General features: G+C 39.8%; 1 protein-coding gene across 1 annotated transcript in view; it reads right to left on the bottom strand.

Moving 5' to 3' along the window:
• LOC139178223 (zinc finger MYM-type protein 2-like) overlaps positions 1–19,077 on the bottom strand; it is a 100,147-nt gene that overhangs the window by 74,987 nt on the left and 6,083 nt on the right. The window contains exon 2 of the mRNA XM_070775440.1: positions 16,391–16,563. Coding sequence (XP_070631541.1) covers positions 16,391–16,563 — 173 coding nt within the window. The remainder of the gene's footprint in view (positions 1–16,390; positions 16,564–19,077) is intronic.

Genomic DNA, 19,077 nt, shown 5'->3' with positions numbered 1-19,077 from the left:
AGCCATGAATTTAAAAGACACTTACTCCTTGGAAGGAAAGTTATGACCAACCTAGATAGCATATTGAAAAGCAGAGACATTACTTTGCCAACAAAGGTCCGTCTAGTCAAGGCTATGGTTTTTCCAGTGGTCATGTATTGGATGTGAGAGTTGGACTGACTGTGAAGAAAGCTGAGTGCTAAAGAATTGATGCTTTTGAACTGTGGTGTTGGAGAAGACTCTTGAGAGTCCCTTGGACTGCAAGGAGGTCCAACCAGTCCATCCTAAAGGAGATCAGTCCTGGGTGTTCATTGGAAGGACTGATATGAAGCTGAAACTCCAATCCTTTGGCCACCTCATGCAAAGAGTGGCTGTTGCTGCTGCTGTTAAGTCGCTTCATTCGTGTCCGACTCTGTGCAACCCCATAGACAGCAGCCCACCAGGCTCCACCGTCCCTGGGATTCTCCAGGCAAGAACACTGGAGTGGGTTGCCATTTCCTTCTCCAATGCAGGAAAGTGAAAAGTGAAAGGGAAGTTGCTCAGTCGTGTCTGACTCTTAGCGACCCCATGGACTGCAGCCTACCAGGCTCCTCCGTCCATGGGATTTTCCAGGCAAGAGTGCTGGAGTGGGGTGCCATTGCCTTCTCCAGTAAAGACTTGACTCATTGGAAAAGACCCTGATTCTGGGAGGGATTGGGGGCAGGAGTAGAAGGGGACAACAAAGGATGAGATGGCTGGATGGCATCACTGACTCAATGGACATGCTGCTGCTGCTGCTGCTAAGTCGCTTCGGTTGTGTCTAACTCTGTGCAACCCCAGAGACGGCAGCCCACCAGGCTCCTCTGTCCCTGGGATTCTCCAGGCAAGAATACTGGAGTGGGCTGCCATTTCCTTCTCCAATGCAGGAAAGTGAAAAGTGAAAGGGAAGTCGCTCAGTAGTGCCCGACGCTTAGTGACCCCATGGACTGCAGCCCACCAGGCTCCTCTGTCCATGGGATTTTCTAGGCAAGAGTACTGGAGTGGGATGCCATTGCCTTCTCCTCGATGGACATGAGTTTGGGTGAACTCCGGGAGTTGGTGATGGACAGGGAGGCCTGGCGTGCTGCAATTCACAGGGTTGCAAAGAGTCGGACATGACTGAGCGACTGAACTGAACTGAAGAGGAAAAATATAATAAATGAAAAATACAGAAACTGAAAAAGTTAGATGGGATCACCTCTAGTCTGTACACTCTCAAAAGAGGATTAGAAAACTGAAAAATTACACTGAGAATAAACCACTAAGAAGGAGAGGGAAAGTATGAAAGAGCAGCTAAGATTCATGGAGAATACTTTGAGAAGCTCCAAAATTCACATCAGTCCTTCCAATGAACACCCAGGACTGATCTCCTTTAGGATGAACTGGTTGGATCTCCTTGCAGTCCAAGGGACTCAAGACTTTCAAGAGTCTTCTCCAACACCACAGTTCAAAAGCATCCATTCCTCAGTGCTCAGCTTTCTTTATAATCCAACTTTCACATCCATACATGACCACTGGAAAAAACATAGCCTTGACTAGATGGACCTTTGTTGACAAAGTAATGTCTCTGCTTTTTATTATGCTATCTAGGTTGATCATAACTTTCCTTCCAAGGAGTAAGCATCTTTTAATTTCATGGCTGCAATCACCACCTGCAGTGATTTTGGAGCCCCAAAAAATAAAGTCTGACACTGCTTCCACTGTTTCCCCATCTATTTCCCATGAAGTGATGGGACCGGATGCCATGATCTTCGTTTTCTGAATGTTGAGCTTTAAGCCAACGTTTTCACTGTCCTCTTTCACCTTCATCAAGAGGCTCTTTAGTTCGTCTTCACTTTCTACCATAAGGGTGGTGTCATCTGCATATACATCAACCAATTCCAAGAGCCAAGAATTAATGGAAAAGAAGCAATATTCAAAGGGTTAATTTCAAGAATCGAAGAAATATGAATCCACAGTTTGAAAACTTACTCCAAGAGGCAAGGTGATGAAAATAAATTCACAACTATATTGTGTAATCAAACTACAGAACATCGTAAAAGTTACTAGAGAAAAAAAGACAAATTCCTATGAAGGAATGACAGTTGGACTGAAAATAAGTGTATCATCAGCAACAATCAATGCCAAAAGAAAAGGGAGTAATATCTTCCACTCACTGAGAGAATATAATTATTTACCTTTCTGTACTGGGCTATTTAGTTATCATAGACTAGGGGAGCTTACTACCCAGAGACTCACTGAAAAATAAAAGACTGAAGAATTCATATAGAAACTGATAAAAAAATATATAATAATACTATATTGAATCCTTAACCATAAAAATAATAACTATTTTTTGTGTGGTTTTTTAAGTTTAAATAAAACCCTAGATAGCAATATGAAGAAAGCTATGTGCAAAGTCTGTATAGCAGGAAGAAAGGAACAAAGAAATTATTTTCTTATCCAAAAGAGAAGAGATATACTGAATAAACACAGACTTTATAAAAATTTTAAAAATCAAGTGTATATGTTAAAACTGTAAGGAAAACCATTAAAACACGAATAATGCACCATATATATTACAAACAACAAAGGGAAGAAAGGAAATTTTTTTTAAAAATCAATTGCACATAAAGCAGAAAAGAAAAAAAAAAAAAGCAGCAAAGGATAAGGGTGGCTGCAGCAGAAGCACCCAGATGTCTGCCAAAGATCTGTGATTCTCTCCCCCAGTGAGGAACTGATGCTAGGAAGTGGCTGCAGGCTGAGAACTACATTTCCCAGGTCCCTCTTGCTTCTAGGTACGACCATCTGACTAGTTCTCATCGAGTGAGCTGTAGTGATGTAAATAACTTTTAGGCTGATGTGGTTAAGAAGCAGGCATGCCTTGTCCACCCTGTCTTTCCCTTTCCATGGTGATCTTGGAACTTACATGTTAGGAGTGGCAGAGCCACAAGATTGAAGCAACCTGGGTTTCTAAATGACTGTGTGGGGCAGACCATACCCTCCATGCCACTGACTGGATTTTACATAACAAAATATAGACCTCTATTAGGTTAAGCTACTGAGGTTTCCAGGTTCATCTGTTAACCTCAGCTAGCACTACCCTAAGTAATACAGATGGTAAACAGAAAATGCAAAAAATAATGTAGGTATATTATCAATCACAAAAATGTAAATGGATTAACTTAAGTTCAAGGGTTGGCAAACTATACCTGGCAGGCCAAATCTAGACCTGTATGTTGATTTATGCAGTGGTCCCCAACCTTTCTGGCACCAGAGACTGACTTCATGGAAGATAATTTTTCCACAGACCAGGGCAGGGAGGTTCAGGATGATTCAAGTGCATGACATCTATTGTGCACTTTATTCTTATTACATCAGCTCCACCTCAGATCACCATGCATTACATCCTGGAAGCTAGGGCCCCTGGATTTACGTCAGTCAATTTATTTATTGTCAGTGGCTATTTCTGAGTAGCTACAGCAGAGACTATATGTACCACAGAGCCAGGAAATATGTACTATCCAGTCCTCTATAGGCAAAGAGTGCTGACCTCTAGATTAAACCCACTTATTAAAAAATGAGATGAGAACAAGTCAGTTTTTAAAGATTCAAATGATGCTATTTACCAGAAAACATAATTTTTTAGAATTTCACCAAACGTTTAAAAACAAGGAAATGCATAAAGATATGTCAAGCAAATATTAAGCAGAAGGAAAAATACATAGCAGTATTAATATCAGACAGCATAAAAGGTAGTGCATCGGCAGTGGACAGAGGAGCCTGGTGGGCTACAGTCCATGGAATCGCAAACAGTCGGACACAACTGAGCAACTTCACTTCATTTCACCAAAAAAATACCCTAAGAAGATGAAACGATCTTGAACTTGTAAACACCTCATTATATAAAGCAAAAGTGATAGAATTACAATGAAATTTTTTCAGGACTGTAAATTCAGAGGCAAATTTCACCACAAATGTTTCAGTAACAGATAAATCAAGCCAATAAATTTTAGTTATATTAAAGAAATAGCAATTAGGAGATCTGAAAGCTGTGACTCCCAATGGAGAATGGGTGGAGGTTTCAAAACCATTTGAGGAACTTTTTCAAATAGTACATTACCCAGAGAGAAGGAAAGGAGAGATCCCCTGAAAACTAACGTAGTACACTCTGTTACTGTCAGAGAGGCATCCCTCAAGGATGTTATACTGTGGGAAAAAGAGGTTGAAAACTGTTTAGTCTTTTTTTCTCAAGATGGTAGACAGTGGTCAATCTTGATGAGAAGCACCCTGAAAAGAAACATTTTTGGATTTATCAAGTACTTAAACCATTTCCAACATGAGCTTCTCCATGGCTACCAGAGACATCAAAGGACTGGAATAAGAAGAACAAACAAACAAAAATCTGTTCTGATAGTGACCAGCTATCTCTCCTGATTTTCTGAGCACTTGTTTATAATTTTCAAAACATGTCAGAGCTTTGTCTTATAGATTCATTTTAATTAAATATACAAGTGCTCAAGACAGAAAATAGTTTTTAAAGTGTTCAAATATATTGACCTAAAATCTTGGCCAAACAGCTTTAGGAAAATTTTACTAATAGCCTATTAAAAGGCAATCTACTCCCTCTAAAAGTTCAAAGTTCACCGCACAAGAGAAATTCATTTAATCTAAGAAACCACCAAAATGAAATTAAACTCTGCAATAAAATAGAAGAATGTAACATTCTCATTTAATCCATTCCACCAGTCCACTTGGTTTCCTCTCTAGCCCTCACCTATAAGAAGAAATTTATAATAATGCAGTCAGTATGACAAAATTCCTCTCTAACAAATAAAATGTATGTCCATAGAAGTTTGCAATGAATGTATTTTGAGACTCTATACTCAAAGGCAAGAATAAAGAAATTGTGCCCAAATAATGGACTGAGGTACTAGTTCATAAAAAATATATAATAAATATATATTAAAAATATATAATTTAGTAGTAATGAGGAAAACATAAAATGCTAGGGCGAGAAGTTCAGTTCTGACATGGGAAACAGAGAATACTATGTATTCTTGAATAGGCGAATAACATGGTGAAAATATCAAAGAAGGATTAGAGCAGAAAGAGAGAGGCTAGAAAACCTGGATGGTCCTTGAGTGAGTTGATGAGGGAGGGGATTTAGAGGAGCAGTCGTAAAAATGAGATGTACTATGAATGAAGATTGGGGAAGAGGAGCCAACCCAGACTGGGAATAACTGGGAGAGAGAGAAAACAGGAAAAAAAAAAGGAGGGAGTAGGAAAGAAGGGCGGAGAAGGCAATGGCACCCCACTCCAGTGCTCTTGCCTGGGAAATTCTGTGGAGGAGGAGCCTAGTAATCTACAGTCCATGGGGTCGCTGAGGGTCGGACACGACTGAGCGACTTCACTTTCACTTTTCACTTTCATGCATTGAAGAAGGAAATGGCAACCCACTCCAATGTTCTTGCCTGGAGAATCCCAGGGACGGGAACCTGGTGGGCTGCTGTCTATGGGGTCGCACAGAGTCGGACATGACTGAAGCGACTTAGCAGCAGCAGGAGAGATGGGAAGATGGAAGAACAAAGACTACATTGATTACATTTACAAAACTGGTCCAGGCATGATGACAGTAAAGAGAAACCTCTTTCTATTCATGGAGGTGAATTTCAGACTCCTTAAATTTAAGATTAAAGATCAAGGATAAAAATCAGGCCAGCATGTGCATACGGTGATGGTGATTCTCAAACAGTAGCCCTTAGAGCCCTGCATCAGAATCCCCCCACCCACTCACCCCCAGCACCCCCACATCCCACCCCCGTGCCTGTTAAAATGCAACTTTCAGGGCTCCTCTCCAGACTCACTGGGTTCCCTGATAGCTCAGTTGGTAAAGAATCCGCCTGAGATGCAGGAGACCTGGGTTCAATTCCTGGGTCAGGAAAATCCCCTAGAGAAGGGAAAGGCTACCCACTCCGGTGTTCTGGCCTGGAGAATTTCATGGACTCTGGAAGAGACTCTGGAAGAGGCACAAGCTGGAATCAAGATTGCCGGGAGAAATATCAATAACCTCAGATATGCAGATAACACCACCCTTATGGCAGAAAGTGCAGAGGAACTCAAAAGCCTCTTGATGAAAGTGAAAGAGGAAGAGTGAAAAAGTTGGCTTAAAGCTCAACATTCAGAAAACGAAGATCATGGCATCTGGTCCCATCACTTCATGGCAAATAGATGGGGAAACAGTGGAAACAGTGTCAGACTTTATTTTTGGGGGCTCCAAAATCACTGCAGGTGGTGATTGCAGCCATGAATTTAAAAGACACTTACTCCTTGGAAGGAAAGTTATGACCAACCTAGATAGCATATTGAAAAGCAGAGACATTACTTTGCCAACAAAGGTCCGTCTAGTCAAGGCTATGGTTTTTCCAGTGGTCATGTATTGGATGTGAGAGTTGGACTGACTGTGAAGAAAGCTGAGCGCCAAAGAATTGATGCTTTTGAACTGCGGTGTTGGAGAAGACTCTTGAGAGTCCCTTGGACTGCAAGGAGATCCAACCAGTCCGTCCTGAAGGAGATCAGTCCTGGGTGTTCCTTGGAAGGAATGATGCTAAAGCTGAAACTCCAGTACTTTGGCCACCTCATGTGAAGAGTTAACTCATTGGAAAAGACTCTGATGCTGGGAGGGATTGGGGGCAGGAGGAAAAGGGGACGACAGAGGATGAGATGGCTGGATGGCATCACTGACTAGATGGACGTGAGTTTGAGTGAACTCCGGGAGTTGGTGATGGACAGGGAGGCCTGGTGTGCTGCGATTCATGGGGTCGCAAAGAGTTGGACACGACTGAGCGACTGAACTGAACTGAACTGATAGTCCATGGGGTCACAAAGAGTCAGACCTGACTGAATGACCTTCACTTTCGACCCACTGAACCACTATCCTAGGAATCTGGATTAAGTCAGTTTAGAGGAGGGAGGTACTAAGTGCACTGGAGTGACCCCCACCAGAGATGGATGTGTGCACTCTGTAGCCGAAACTCCAACTGGCTGAGCTTACCCAAAGTTACTGAAGAGGAGAGCGGGATCCAAGCACTAACACTTAGGGTGGAGAGGTGGGGTCTCAACAGTTATGTGTCACAGACAAAGAGTAGCCAGTGAAGGATACACAAAGAAAGGAGTATGTAAGCTTAGCAGGACAGAATTATACATTATCACTAGGATGAGGGAGTATGTGGACAAAGTTCGACTGGGTACTTGGGTTTTTTTTTCCTCTGAAGTCCTAGAAAACGGGACTCCTGTGACCGACCAAGAATATAGCTTGAACCTACTGATAGCATCCTGGACAATAAGAAAAACCAATAGGCTAACATTAGGTACAAAGTAGATCAAGTAGTAAAGTTTTTAAGTATTAACTTGTCCAAAGTAAGAAAAGATCTAATGTCTCTCATTTTCATCAAGTATGTAACAATAACTTTTGGGTTTAAAAAAAACCAAACGATTAGGAAATGTTTAAACAGGTGTCTAATATTTTAAGCTCTGGAAGAAAAAAGGTGATTCGCCCCAAGTGTACTATTCCTCCCAGTTATATTATTTCCTTTCCAGTGTTTTTTAAATGGTCCTAGTTTCCAAGGTAACAGCCACAGGATACTAGGTCCTATTCCTCCCAGTTTAAGAGTTGCAGGCAGGTGCTGTTCAGGATGTAGTGAAAGCCTCGGATCCAAATACCCAAGTGCTCTTCTGGAATTAATGAGCAAAAATATTCAATCACTGCAAACCTTAAAGCTGAAAGCTTCTCTGGGTAACAACAGCAATTTACACACCTGCAAAGCTTTGCAATACACAGGGCCCTTTCCCGTGCATTTCTCACAGAGTCTTCCTCAGAGGGAAGCAGAGCAGATATTATTATTTTCCCCTTTCACAGGAAGGGTTATGTCTTAGGAATGGAGCTGGGATTTGAACCCTGACCATCAGGCTCAGGAATCTTTTCATGATACATGAAGCACATTATTAATTTAAAAGAGTTTCTTTTCTTTTCAGATGTAAATCTAAGGGACTTCTCCGGTGGTCCAGTGGCTAAGATTCCGTGCTCCCAATGCAGGGGGCCTAGGTTCCATCCCTCGTGGCGGAACTAGATCCCACATGCCACAACTAAAGATTAACATGTCGCAACTAAGACTTGATACAGCTAAATAAATAAATATTTTTTTAATTATGTAATTAATATTTTTAAAAAGTAAATCTGAAAGGAACATTTGATTGGTAAGTGTTTTATCTGCAGTTTACATCATCAAATATTTCAGTGATGCCAGGCTCAGTTTTTCTGGTGAACTTGAAGCCTAAATTTCCTGGGAAAACAAAATCTTTCACCTGCAAGAAGGAATAGAGTTAGCGGGGAAAGTAAAACCACAGTGTGGCCAAGGAGACGTGAAATATAAATGCTTTATACAGCTGGGGTCTTGGTATAACAATCAAACTCCTCCTCACCCCACAATCCAGGGATTCTCACCATTCTGGAATGATTAAGGACTAAATCTTAACTACAGTAGAGGCAGCTGAGCTACAAAGAACAAATAAAACAAAGAACATATCACTAACATCTCCCTGAGACCCTGAGAACCCAAAGCAACAGTTTTGTGGCCCTAACTGTGCTAAGGGGTAGCATGAGTGCACATAAGCATAGAAATTATTTCTGAAACAGCCCCTGTGTGAGCAGAGGCCATCTTATCATGGAGTAAATGGGATAGAGCCATGGAAATATTATCTTCTTACAGCTGCTTCAGCGTTTTTAGCATTAATTCATTCAGAAAGTTATTTACTGAGGTCAGACTTTGTGACAGGTAGTTGGGATACAGCAGTGTACAAAACAAATGAAGTCCTACTCTTTGTAAGTTTTATTCTAGCAGAAGAAGAGAGAAAACAAATAAACTGTGTGATGGGCAACAGTTGCCATGGAAAAAAACTGAAGCAGGATAAAGGGGATGTGGCTTTCACAAAATACAAGTTGTGTTTCCATTTTAAATGTTTTTATAAACCATCAAAAAATCCATAAGATTAATTTTAGTAGATGTTCTAGTTCAGGAATATTTTATAATGATAACAGAATCAATTCCTCAAGACATAGCAATCCTAAATGCATATATAGCTAAACATTATTTGCTTCAAAATGTATGAAGCAGAAAGTTGAAACTGAAAGACCAAATAGAAAACTCCATAATTATAGCTAGAGATTTCACTAGCCATCACTCAATAATTGATGGCAAAAGTACACAAAATCAATAAGAATATACAATTGGTTTGAACAACATTATCAACTAACTTGACCTATTAACATTTATAGAACATTCCAGGCAACAACCACACAGTCTTTTTCTGGCCACACAGAACAATCATGAGGCATACCATATCCTGGGCTGTAGAACAAGTCTCAATAAATTTAAAATATTGAAATCACATGATTTCAATATTTAAAACTTAAATTTTAAATTAAAAAAATAACACGAAGGTATCTAGAAAATCCCCCAAATATTTGGAAACTAAAAGTAAACATCTAAATGATTAATGTAGCAAAGAAAAAAAGGTAAATAGTAAACATTTTGAACTAAATGAAAATACAAACACAGCACATTAAAATATGTGTGGTAAACATAGTCTTGGATTGGAAGAATTAATATTGTTAAAATGACCATACTACCCAAAGCAATCTACAGATTTAATATAATTCCTATCAAATTACACACGGTATTTTTCACAGAACTAGAACAAATAATCCTAAAATTTATTTTGAAGACTCAGAGTTGCTGAAGCAATCCTGAGGCAAAAGAACAAATCAGGAGACATAACCTCCTAGACTTAAGAGGGTATGAAAAAGCTACAATAATCAAAACAGCATGGAACTGGCACAAAAACAGACCTATAGATCAATAGAGAATCAAAAGAGCCCAGAAATAAACCCACACATCTATGGGCAATTAACCTACAACAAAACAGGCAAGAATATACAAGGGGGAAAAGACAGTCTCTTCAGCCAGTGATGTTGGAAAAGTTGGACAGTCACATGCTAATCAATAAAGTTAGATCATTCTCTCAGTTCAGTTCAGTTCAGTTGCTCAGTCGTGTTGGACTCTTTGATCTTTTTAGATAATTCTCTCATATCATACAAAAAAAGAACTCAAAATGACTTTAAGACTTATATATAATACATGATACCATGAAGCTCCTAGAATAAAACATAAGCAAAATATTATCTGACATAAGTCACAGCAATATTTTCTCAGGTCAGTCTCACAAAGCAAAAGAAATAAAAGCAAAAATAAAACAACTCACTCAAAAAATGGGCAGAAGACCTGAACAGACATTCCTCTAAAGAACATACAGATGGTCAATAGGCACATGAAAATATGTTCAAAATCATTAGTAATTAGATAAATGCAAATCAAAACCACAATGAGATATTATGTGAGAATGGTTATCATCCAAAAACCCACAAACAACAAATGCCGAAGAGAGTGTGGAGAGAAGGAAATCCTCCTGCACTGTTAGTGGGAATGTAAATTGGTACACCACTACGGAGAACAGTATGGAGGTTTCTTAAAAAACTAAAAATAGAGCTACCATATGACTCTGCAATCCCACTCCTGGCCATATATCCAGCAAAAAAACATGGCCAGAAAAGATACACGCACTCCAGTGTTCACTGCAGCACTGTTTACAATAGTCAAGACATGGAAGCAAACTAAATGTATATCAACAGTCAGTCAGTTCAGTTCAGTCGCTCAGTCGTGTCTGACTCTTTGGGACCCCATGAATCACAGCACGCCAGGCTTGCCTGTCCATCACCAACTCCCGGAGTTCACCCAGACTCACGTCCATCGAGTCAGTGATGCCATCCAGCCATCTCATCCTCTGTCGTCCCCTTTTCCTCCTGCCCACAATCCCTCCCAGCATCAGAGTCTTTTCCAATGAGTCAACTCTTCGCATGAGGTGGCCAAAGTACTGGAGTTTCAGCTTTAGCATCATTCCTTCCAAAGAAATCCCAGGGCTGATCTCCTTCAGAATGGACTGGTTGGATCTCCTTGCAGTCCAAGGGACTCTCAAGAGTCTTCTCCAACACCACAGTTCAAAAGCATCAATTCTTCGGCGCTCAGCTTTCTTCACAGTCCAACTCTCACATCCACACGTGACCACAGGAAAAACCATAGCCTTGACTAGACAAACCTTTGTTGGCAAAGTAATGTCTCTGCTTTTGAATATGCTATCTAGGTTGGTCATAACTTTCCTTGGAATGGATAAAGATGTGGTAAAAGGACTGTAGCCTGCTAGGCTCCTATGTCTATGGAATTCTCCAGGCAATTCTACTGGAGCCATTCCCTTCTCCAGGGGATCTTCCTAACTCGGGAATTGAACCCAGGTCTCCCACATTGCAGACAGATTCTTTACCATCTGAGCCACCAGGGAAGCCCATATATATATACAACTCAGCCATTAAAAAGAATGAAATAAGGCCATCTGCAGAAACATGGATGGATCTAGAGAGTGTCATACTGAGTGAAGTAAGTCGGACAGAGGAGAAATATTATATGACATCCCTTATATGTGGAATCTAAAAAGAAGTGATACAAATAAACTTACTTACAAAATAGAAAAAGGCTCACAGACTTAGAAAAACAAACTCAAGGTTGCCAGGGGAAAGAGATAGTTAAGGGCTTTGGGAAGGTCAAGCACACAATCTATATTTAAAATGGATAACCAACAGAAACCTATTATATAGCACATGGAACTCTGCTCAATGTTATGTGCCAGCCTGGATGGGAATGGGGTTTGGTGGAGAATGGATACATGTATATGTATGGATGAGTCCCTTCACTGCTCACCTTAAACTATCACAACATTGTTAATTGACTATTCCCCAGTACAAAATGTTTTTGGTGTTATAAAAAAATAATAAAATTATTAAAAAGCAAAAACAAACAAATAGGACCTAATCAAACTTAAACACTTTTGCACAGCAAAGGAAATCATAAACAAAATAAAAAGACAACCTACAGAATGGAAGAAAATATTTGCAAATGATGCAACTGACAGGGCTTAATTTCAAAAATATACAACAGCTCATACAACTCAATAACAACAACATCAAAAAACAACCCAATCAAAAAATGGGCAGAAGACCTAAACAGATACTTCTCCAAAGAAGACATACAGATGGCCAAGAGACACATGAAAAGATACTCATTATCGTTAATTATTAGAAAAATGCAAATCAAAACTACAATGAGGTATCACCTCACACCAATCGGAATGGTAATTACTAAAAAGTCTACAAAAAATAAATTGTGGAGGGATTGTGGAGCAAACAGAACCCTTTTACATTATTGGTGGAATTGCAAATTGGTGCATTATAGAAAACAGTATGGAGGTTCCTCAGAAAACTAAAAATAGAGTTGCCATGAAAAAAGAAAAAAAGTGTTAGCTGCTCAGTTGTGTCCCAACTCTTTGTGCTACAGTCTATGGACTGCAACCCACCAGGCTCCTCTTTCCATGGAATTCTCCAGGCAAAAATACTGGAGTGGGTAGCCAACTCCTTCTCAGGGGATCTTCCTGACTCAGGAATCAAACCCAGGTCTCCTGCATTGCATGCAGATTCTTTACCATCTGAGCCACCAGGGAAGTCCCTGATCTAGCAGGCCCACTCCTGGGGAACTTTCAGCGGCTAAGACTTGGTGCTCCCAATGCAGGGGGCCTGGGTTCAATCCCTGGTCAGGAAACTAGATCCCACGTGCTGTAACTAAGAGTTCACATGCCACAACTAGAAGATCCTACATGCTGCAATGCACATCAAAGATCCCGCATGACACAACTAATACCCAGCACAGCCAAGTAAATAAATAGTTTTTTAAAAATTCCACCCCTGGGAATTTACCCAGAAAAACTATAATTTGAAAAGATAAATACACCCCTATGTTCACAGCAAAAGTATTTACAATAGCCAAGACATGGAAACAACCTAAATTTATATTGATGGATGAATGGATACAGAGCAGCTAGTGTATATATACATTGGAATATTACTCACTTATGAAAAAGGATGAAGCAATGCCATTTGCAGCAACATGGATGGACCTAGAGATTATCAGACTAAGTGAAGTAAGTCAGAAAGAGAAAGACAAATACCATGTGATATCACTGACATGTGGAATCTAAAATACAACACAAATCAACATACCTATGAAACTTGTTTATTTAACTTACATGCAGAGCACATCATGTGAAATGCCCAGCTGGATAAGTTTTAGGCTGGCATCAAGATTGCTGGGAAAAATATCAACAACCTCAGATATGCAGTTGATAGCACTTTAATGGCAGAAAGCAAAGAGGAACTAAAAAACCTCTTGATGAGGGTGAAAGAGAAGAGTGAAAAAGCCAACTTAAAACTCGATATCAAAAAAACTAAGATCATGGCATCCAGTCCCATAACTTCATGGAAAATCGAAGGGGAAAAGGTGGAAGCAGTAACAGATTTCCTCTTCTTGGGCTCTAAAATCACTGCAGATGGTGACTGCAGTCATGAAATTAGAAGATGATTGCTTTTTGGAAGGAAAGCTGTGACAAAATTAGACAGTATATTAAAAAGCAAAAGCATCACTTTGCAAACAAAGGTCCATGTAGTCAAGGCTATGGTCTTTCCATTGGTCATGTATGGATGTGAGAGTTGGACCATAAAGAAGGCTGAGGGCCAAAGAATTGATGCTTTCAAATTGTGGTGCTGGAGAAGACTCTTGAGAATCCCTTGGAGAGTAAGGAGATCTAACCAGTTAATCCTAAAGGATATCAACCCTGAATACTCATTGGAAGGACTGATGCTGAAGCTGAAGGTCCAATACTTTGGCCACCTGATTCAAACAGCTGACTCACTAGAAAAGGCCCTGATGCTGGGAAAGGGGGAGGGCAGGAGGAAAAGAGGGCAACAGAGGATTAGATAGTTGGATGGCTTCACCTATTCAATGGACATGAACTTGGGCAAACTCCAGGAGATGGTGAGTGGCAGGGAGGCCTGGTGTGTTGAGCCCATGGGGTCTCAGAGTTGGACATGACTTGGCGACTGAACAACAACAATGAAACATAAAGAAACTCACAGACACAGAGAACAGACTTATGGTTGCCAAAAGGTAGCTGGGTGGGGAGGGAAGGATTGGGGGTTTGGGATTAGCAGATGCAAACTAGTATATATAGGATAGATAAACATAAGACTCTACTGTTTAGCACAAGAAACTATACTCAGTATCCTGTGATAAACCATAATGGAAAAGAATATGAAAAAGAATATATATGTGTGTAACAGTCATTTTGCTGTACAGCAGAAACACAACATTGTAAATCAACTATACTTAAATAAATGTTTTTTAATTTAAAAAATGTGTAGGGTACAGTTACAGCAGGTAAAACTGTCTAGAGGCAAGTTTAAATGCTCCTATTAGAAAAGAAGAAAGGTCTAAAACTAATAATCCAAATTTCCTCTAAAGAAACAAGAGAAAGAGGAGTAAATTAAAGCTAAATAAATAGAAGGAGGGAAATAAAGAGGAGAAATTAACAACATATAGAACAAGAAACAGATAAAAAAATTTTAAACCACAACTGGTGGGAGTTTTTGGTACAATACAATAAAATCAATAAATGTCTAGCCAGACAAATCAAGAAAATAAGAGAGAAAACACAAATGGAAGAAAAGAGGAGACCTCATTACAGACTCTAGAGAGATTAAAAGAAAAACAGAATAATATTACAAAAAACTTGATTTAGGACAAAATTCATCTTTTCCTAGAAACACAAGTGCACACACACGGTTACAGTCTCTGAAACTACTGCTTCTCAGAGCAGTCTCAACCATTTATAATCATTTTAACTTTTAACCAAAATAACTTTTATTTTGCATAGAAAACATTTCACGTGGAAAATGTGAATTGTCACACCCCAGCTTTTAATCAGACTAGCAGAGTTCATGGATTCACATAACTTTCTACAGTCACTAATATTCCATATACCACTTCTCAAAATGGTAGAAACGAAGATGTTCACTAACATGAACCAATGACATAGGTTTTCTGTAGTATATTAAAATAAGCTAAAGTATAAAAAATGTAAATATGCTTAATAATTAATACTTTATTTTTTCATCATATTTACAAATGATCTAGGTATTTAATGACTTTCCATTAATTAACTTGTTCTAATGTCAATCCAAGATTTAACTTACCAAGATCTTGGAAACTTATCTTCAAGCTGACATACCACAGAACATAATTATTACACTAATTAAATAAAGTGCAGCAGAATAAGGATTGATTTGGTCAAATACAAATTTATATTTATCATAAGCAAGCATTAAATGGAAGTAATGCTAGCTTATTTGATCAGTAAACCTGTGTGAGTTTAGAAAAAACATACCCAAATATAATATAAATGTATATTGCATTATATATAATGCTGATAAATCAAAGAATATATAGCTGTTTTATTAAACCAAATTATTAAAATAATCCATCCCTTCTGAAAAGGTTTTCTGCAGTTAGCATAAGAGACTTTAACTGGCAAAAGTTTGCTGCTGCCGCTCCTGCTAAGCTGCTTCAGTCATGTCCAACTCTGTGTGACCCCATAGATGGCAGCCCACCAGGCTCCCCCGTCCCTGGGATTCTCCAGGCAAGAACACTGGAGTGGGTTGCCATTTCCTTCTCCAGTGCATGAAAGTGAAAAGGGAAAGTGAAGTCGCTCAGCCATGTCTGACTCTTAGCAACCCCACGGACTGCAGTCTACCAGGCTCCTGAGTCCATGGGATTTTCCAGGCAAGAGTACTGGAGTGGGGTGCCATTGCCTTCCCCTTAACTGGTTTAGTGGGTTGCTATTTGGAAGAAGACTGGAGAGTCTGTTAAGTAAGCAAGACCACTGGTGATAAAGAATCCACCCCTGGCTGTTTCTAATTACAGGGAAATGATGCTGACTGGGAGATCCCCAAATCAGTATTATGATGAGTTGCAGACTCTTCATTCTTAAATAGTCTCCTGCCGTATTCATTCTACCAGGATTAAAAGGTCTTCATAGCTCAGCAGTTCCTTCGACTGCATCATGATTCAATTATCCTTTCAAGGGTGATTTGAGACCTGTGGGCACTCTCCAGTCCTTTGGGCTTCCCAGGTAGATAGAGTGGTAAAGAGCCCACCTGCCAATGCAGGAGATGTAAGAGACTTGGGTTTGATCCTTGGGTCAGGAAGATCCCCTGGAAGAGGGCATGGCAACCCACTCCAGTATCCTTGCCTGCAGAATCCCATGGAACAGGAGCCTGTCAGACTACAGTCCACAGGGTCAAAGAGTTGGACACAACTGAAGCAACTTAGCATGCACACACACACTGCAGTCTTGGTCTTACTTCCTGTAAAGCTGCAAGTGGAGAAATCCACAGCACAGGTTCCAGTTGTAGTCTCAGGAGGTCTCCATTCAATAAAACTGGAGCAATTTTTCTCTTGCCCTTGATTTGTTTCCATGTCTTCTTCATCACCAATGACAATTGTCTCACACTTTCCTTCTGAGAAGCCAATGCTCCTGAGGATGGGAGAATTTCGGAATCATTTCATTGTAGCTGCTAATTTTTTGATGATATGAATGTTATGGTTCTCTGACCAGTTATCACTAGTGCTGAAGGCTGGGGAGGCCATACAGGTTCAAAAAACATCACCATCATCATCTTCTACTGATGAGTCTTGAAATTTATCAGACCTAGAAACTAAAGGATTAGGTGGACCACTAAATGAATTTCCTACATTAGTGAGACACATCATTCATTAGATATTTAATGAATGAATATATGAATGGTCCTCACTGAATGAGCCCCTTTGGGGAACTGATCTTTTCCCTCCCTAATTCATCAGTGGCCTCTGATTTTCTGGGACATTCCCTTGAATACTCCACACAGACAACCACAGATTTCAGATACTCGGCTGCTCTTATGTTGTTCTCTATCCCAGGACCCACACTCGTCATCAAGATTGAATTAAAAATAAACCCAAGAAATGATAACAGCTTCTTGCCTTAGCCCTTCTAGAAAGGTATCACTGTTTAAAGGGGATGTTTTAGAATTTGAGCAAAAATTCGTTGCTCTAGTGACTAGAAGAACATTCAGCCATCAAGACCAGGAAGAGTTCATCTGAGTTAGGCCTTTTGGATCATCTCATACACCCTCTACTCATCATGCCCTTCTATACCTCTGAGCTTTTACGGTTTTTCATCAACCCTGCCCACCTGGTGAATATCACCTCAAAATTATCTTCTCTCTCTCTCCTGGTTAGCAACTCTCACCTGTTTCCTTAGTAGAGCTCATACTTTTACAACTTATTAGTTATCATAATTATATATGCTGTCCTCTCCTCTCCCAGAGGCATGAAGCCCAACAAGAGGGGGAAGAGTTGCTGAATTCAAAAATAGGCTCGGAAAAGAAGGTACGAGGAGAGAGTCAGAGAGATGGCAGTGACTCAGATGGCATTGCCAGCTTTGAAGATGGATGGGGCCACGGGTCAAAAACGCAGGGGGCCTCTAGAAGCTGAAAAGGTGAAGAAACAGATTCTTCCCTAGAACTTCCAGAAAAGAAATCAGTCTTGCCAACAGATTTTTCGCTCAGTGAGATCCATATCAGATGTCTGATCTAAAGAATTGTAAAATAATAAATTTATGTTGGTTTCTTTTAAAAAAAGAAAAGAAAAGGACTGTTTTACTTGCTAGTTTGTGTTGCTTATCTTGATTCTGGCAAATTCTATTTTTCAGCAGTTACTGGTAACATCCCCATGAAAGCATGAAAGCTTCTCAGTGAAGAATTATGGTCTGAGCCACTGCTAAAAGCTGTGATTTCAGGTGGCTGAGTCGCACCATCACTCACCAATCTTTTCACTCACAGTGCTCCTCTTTTCCCAAATGCCCTGCTGCTGCTGCTGCTGAGTCGCTTCAGTCATGTCCGACTCTGTGCGACCCCATAGATGGTAGCCCATCAGGCTCCCCCGTCCCTGGGATTCTCCAGGCAAGAACACTGGAGTGGGGTGCCATCGCCTTCTCCAGCCCAAATGCCCTGTTGGATATTTTATTTAAGCCAAATTGTTTCCCAAATTTTTTGAGCACTACCTTTGGGATTTTTGCCATATCAAAGTAGCACCAGAGCTAATAGTAACTTAATTCCTTTCTTCAAAGCAACTTAATTTTTAAATAGTACTTTTGCTTTATAGGTAATATGCATAAAATATTAGGTTTGATGTGCTAATTGTTTTCTCCAAATGCACATTTAAAAACAAAACTGTTAAAATTTTTAAAAACCTTTGCATTAAAATAAACTTGTAACTACTAAAATTTTAAAAACAACTCTGCCTAGGTACCCAGGAAAATCTTTTCATGTACATCAGTAGGATAACTCCTCCACTTTGTGAAATACTTCCTAAGTTTTTTCTACCCTCCCCAGGCCTTCTGCCCAGAGCTACCCCTTCATTCTCAGCAGGCTCCCTCACCTCCTACATACTTAAATAGAGAGTCCTTCAGACTTGAATTCCATCAAGCAGTCTCCCTGTATCTTCCCACTCCATACACACCCCTGAAAGCTCACCCGCATCTGCTCTCATCCTTGCTCCCTCTGCCTTTGCTCTCAGAAGAGGAGCCTGACCTTCTTTCCACTAAAGAAATGTCTGTTCACTCATGTTCTGAAGCCCATTCTAATACACTGCCTCGAGGATCTTACCGTTAAAATAGTTTTCAAGGATTTACCTAAATTATACAAACTTATACAAACTTATACAAACAAAATTATACAAACTTAAATTCTTAAAATGAGCTGATTCCTTTACTTTTTAAAATCTAGCACATTTTAAATCCCAGAAATCCCATTCCTTATTTTCTGAGAATTATAGGAATATTATATTTAAACAGGCACCTATTTATCTCAAAAGCCAATCAGAACGGGACTTCTTTAACTTAGGAAATTTTTATCAACTAATAACACCATCTGGATTTGGAAAAAAACGTTATACATCCATAAAATGAAATGTAAAGACTTTTTTGAATTACAGACACACAAACACAGAG

The sequence above is a fragment of the Bos indicus genome, chromosome 21 (genome assembly GCF_029378745.1).
Source record: "Bos indicus isolate NIAB-ARS_2022 breed Sahiwal x Tharparkar chromosome 21, NIAB-ARS_B.indTharparkar_mat_pri_1.0, whole genome shotgun sequence".
In the NCBI taxonomy this organism is placed as follows: domain Eukaryota; kingdom Metazoa; phylum Chordata; class Mammalia; order Artiodactyla; family Bovidae; genus Bos; species Bos indicus.
Note: the sequence above shows the minus strand (reverse complement) of the source record. Positions and strands in the feature narration are given on the sequence as shown.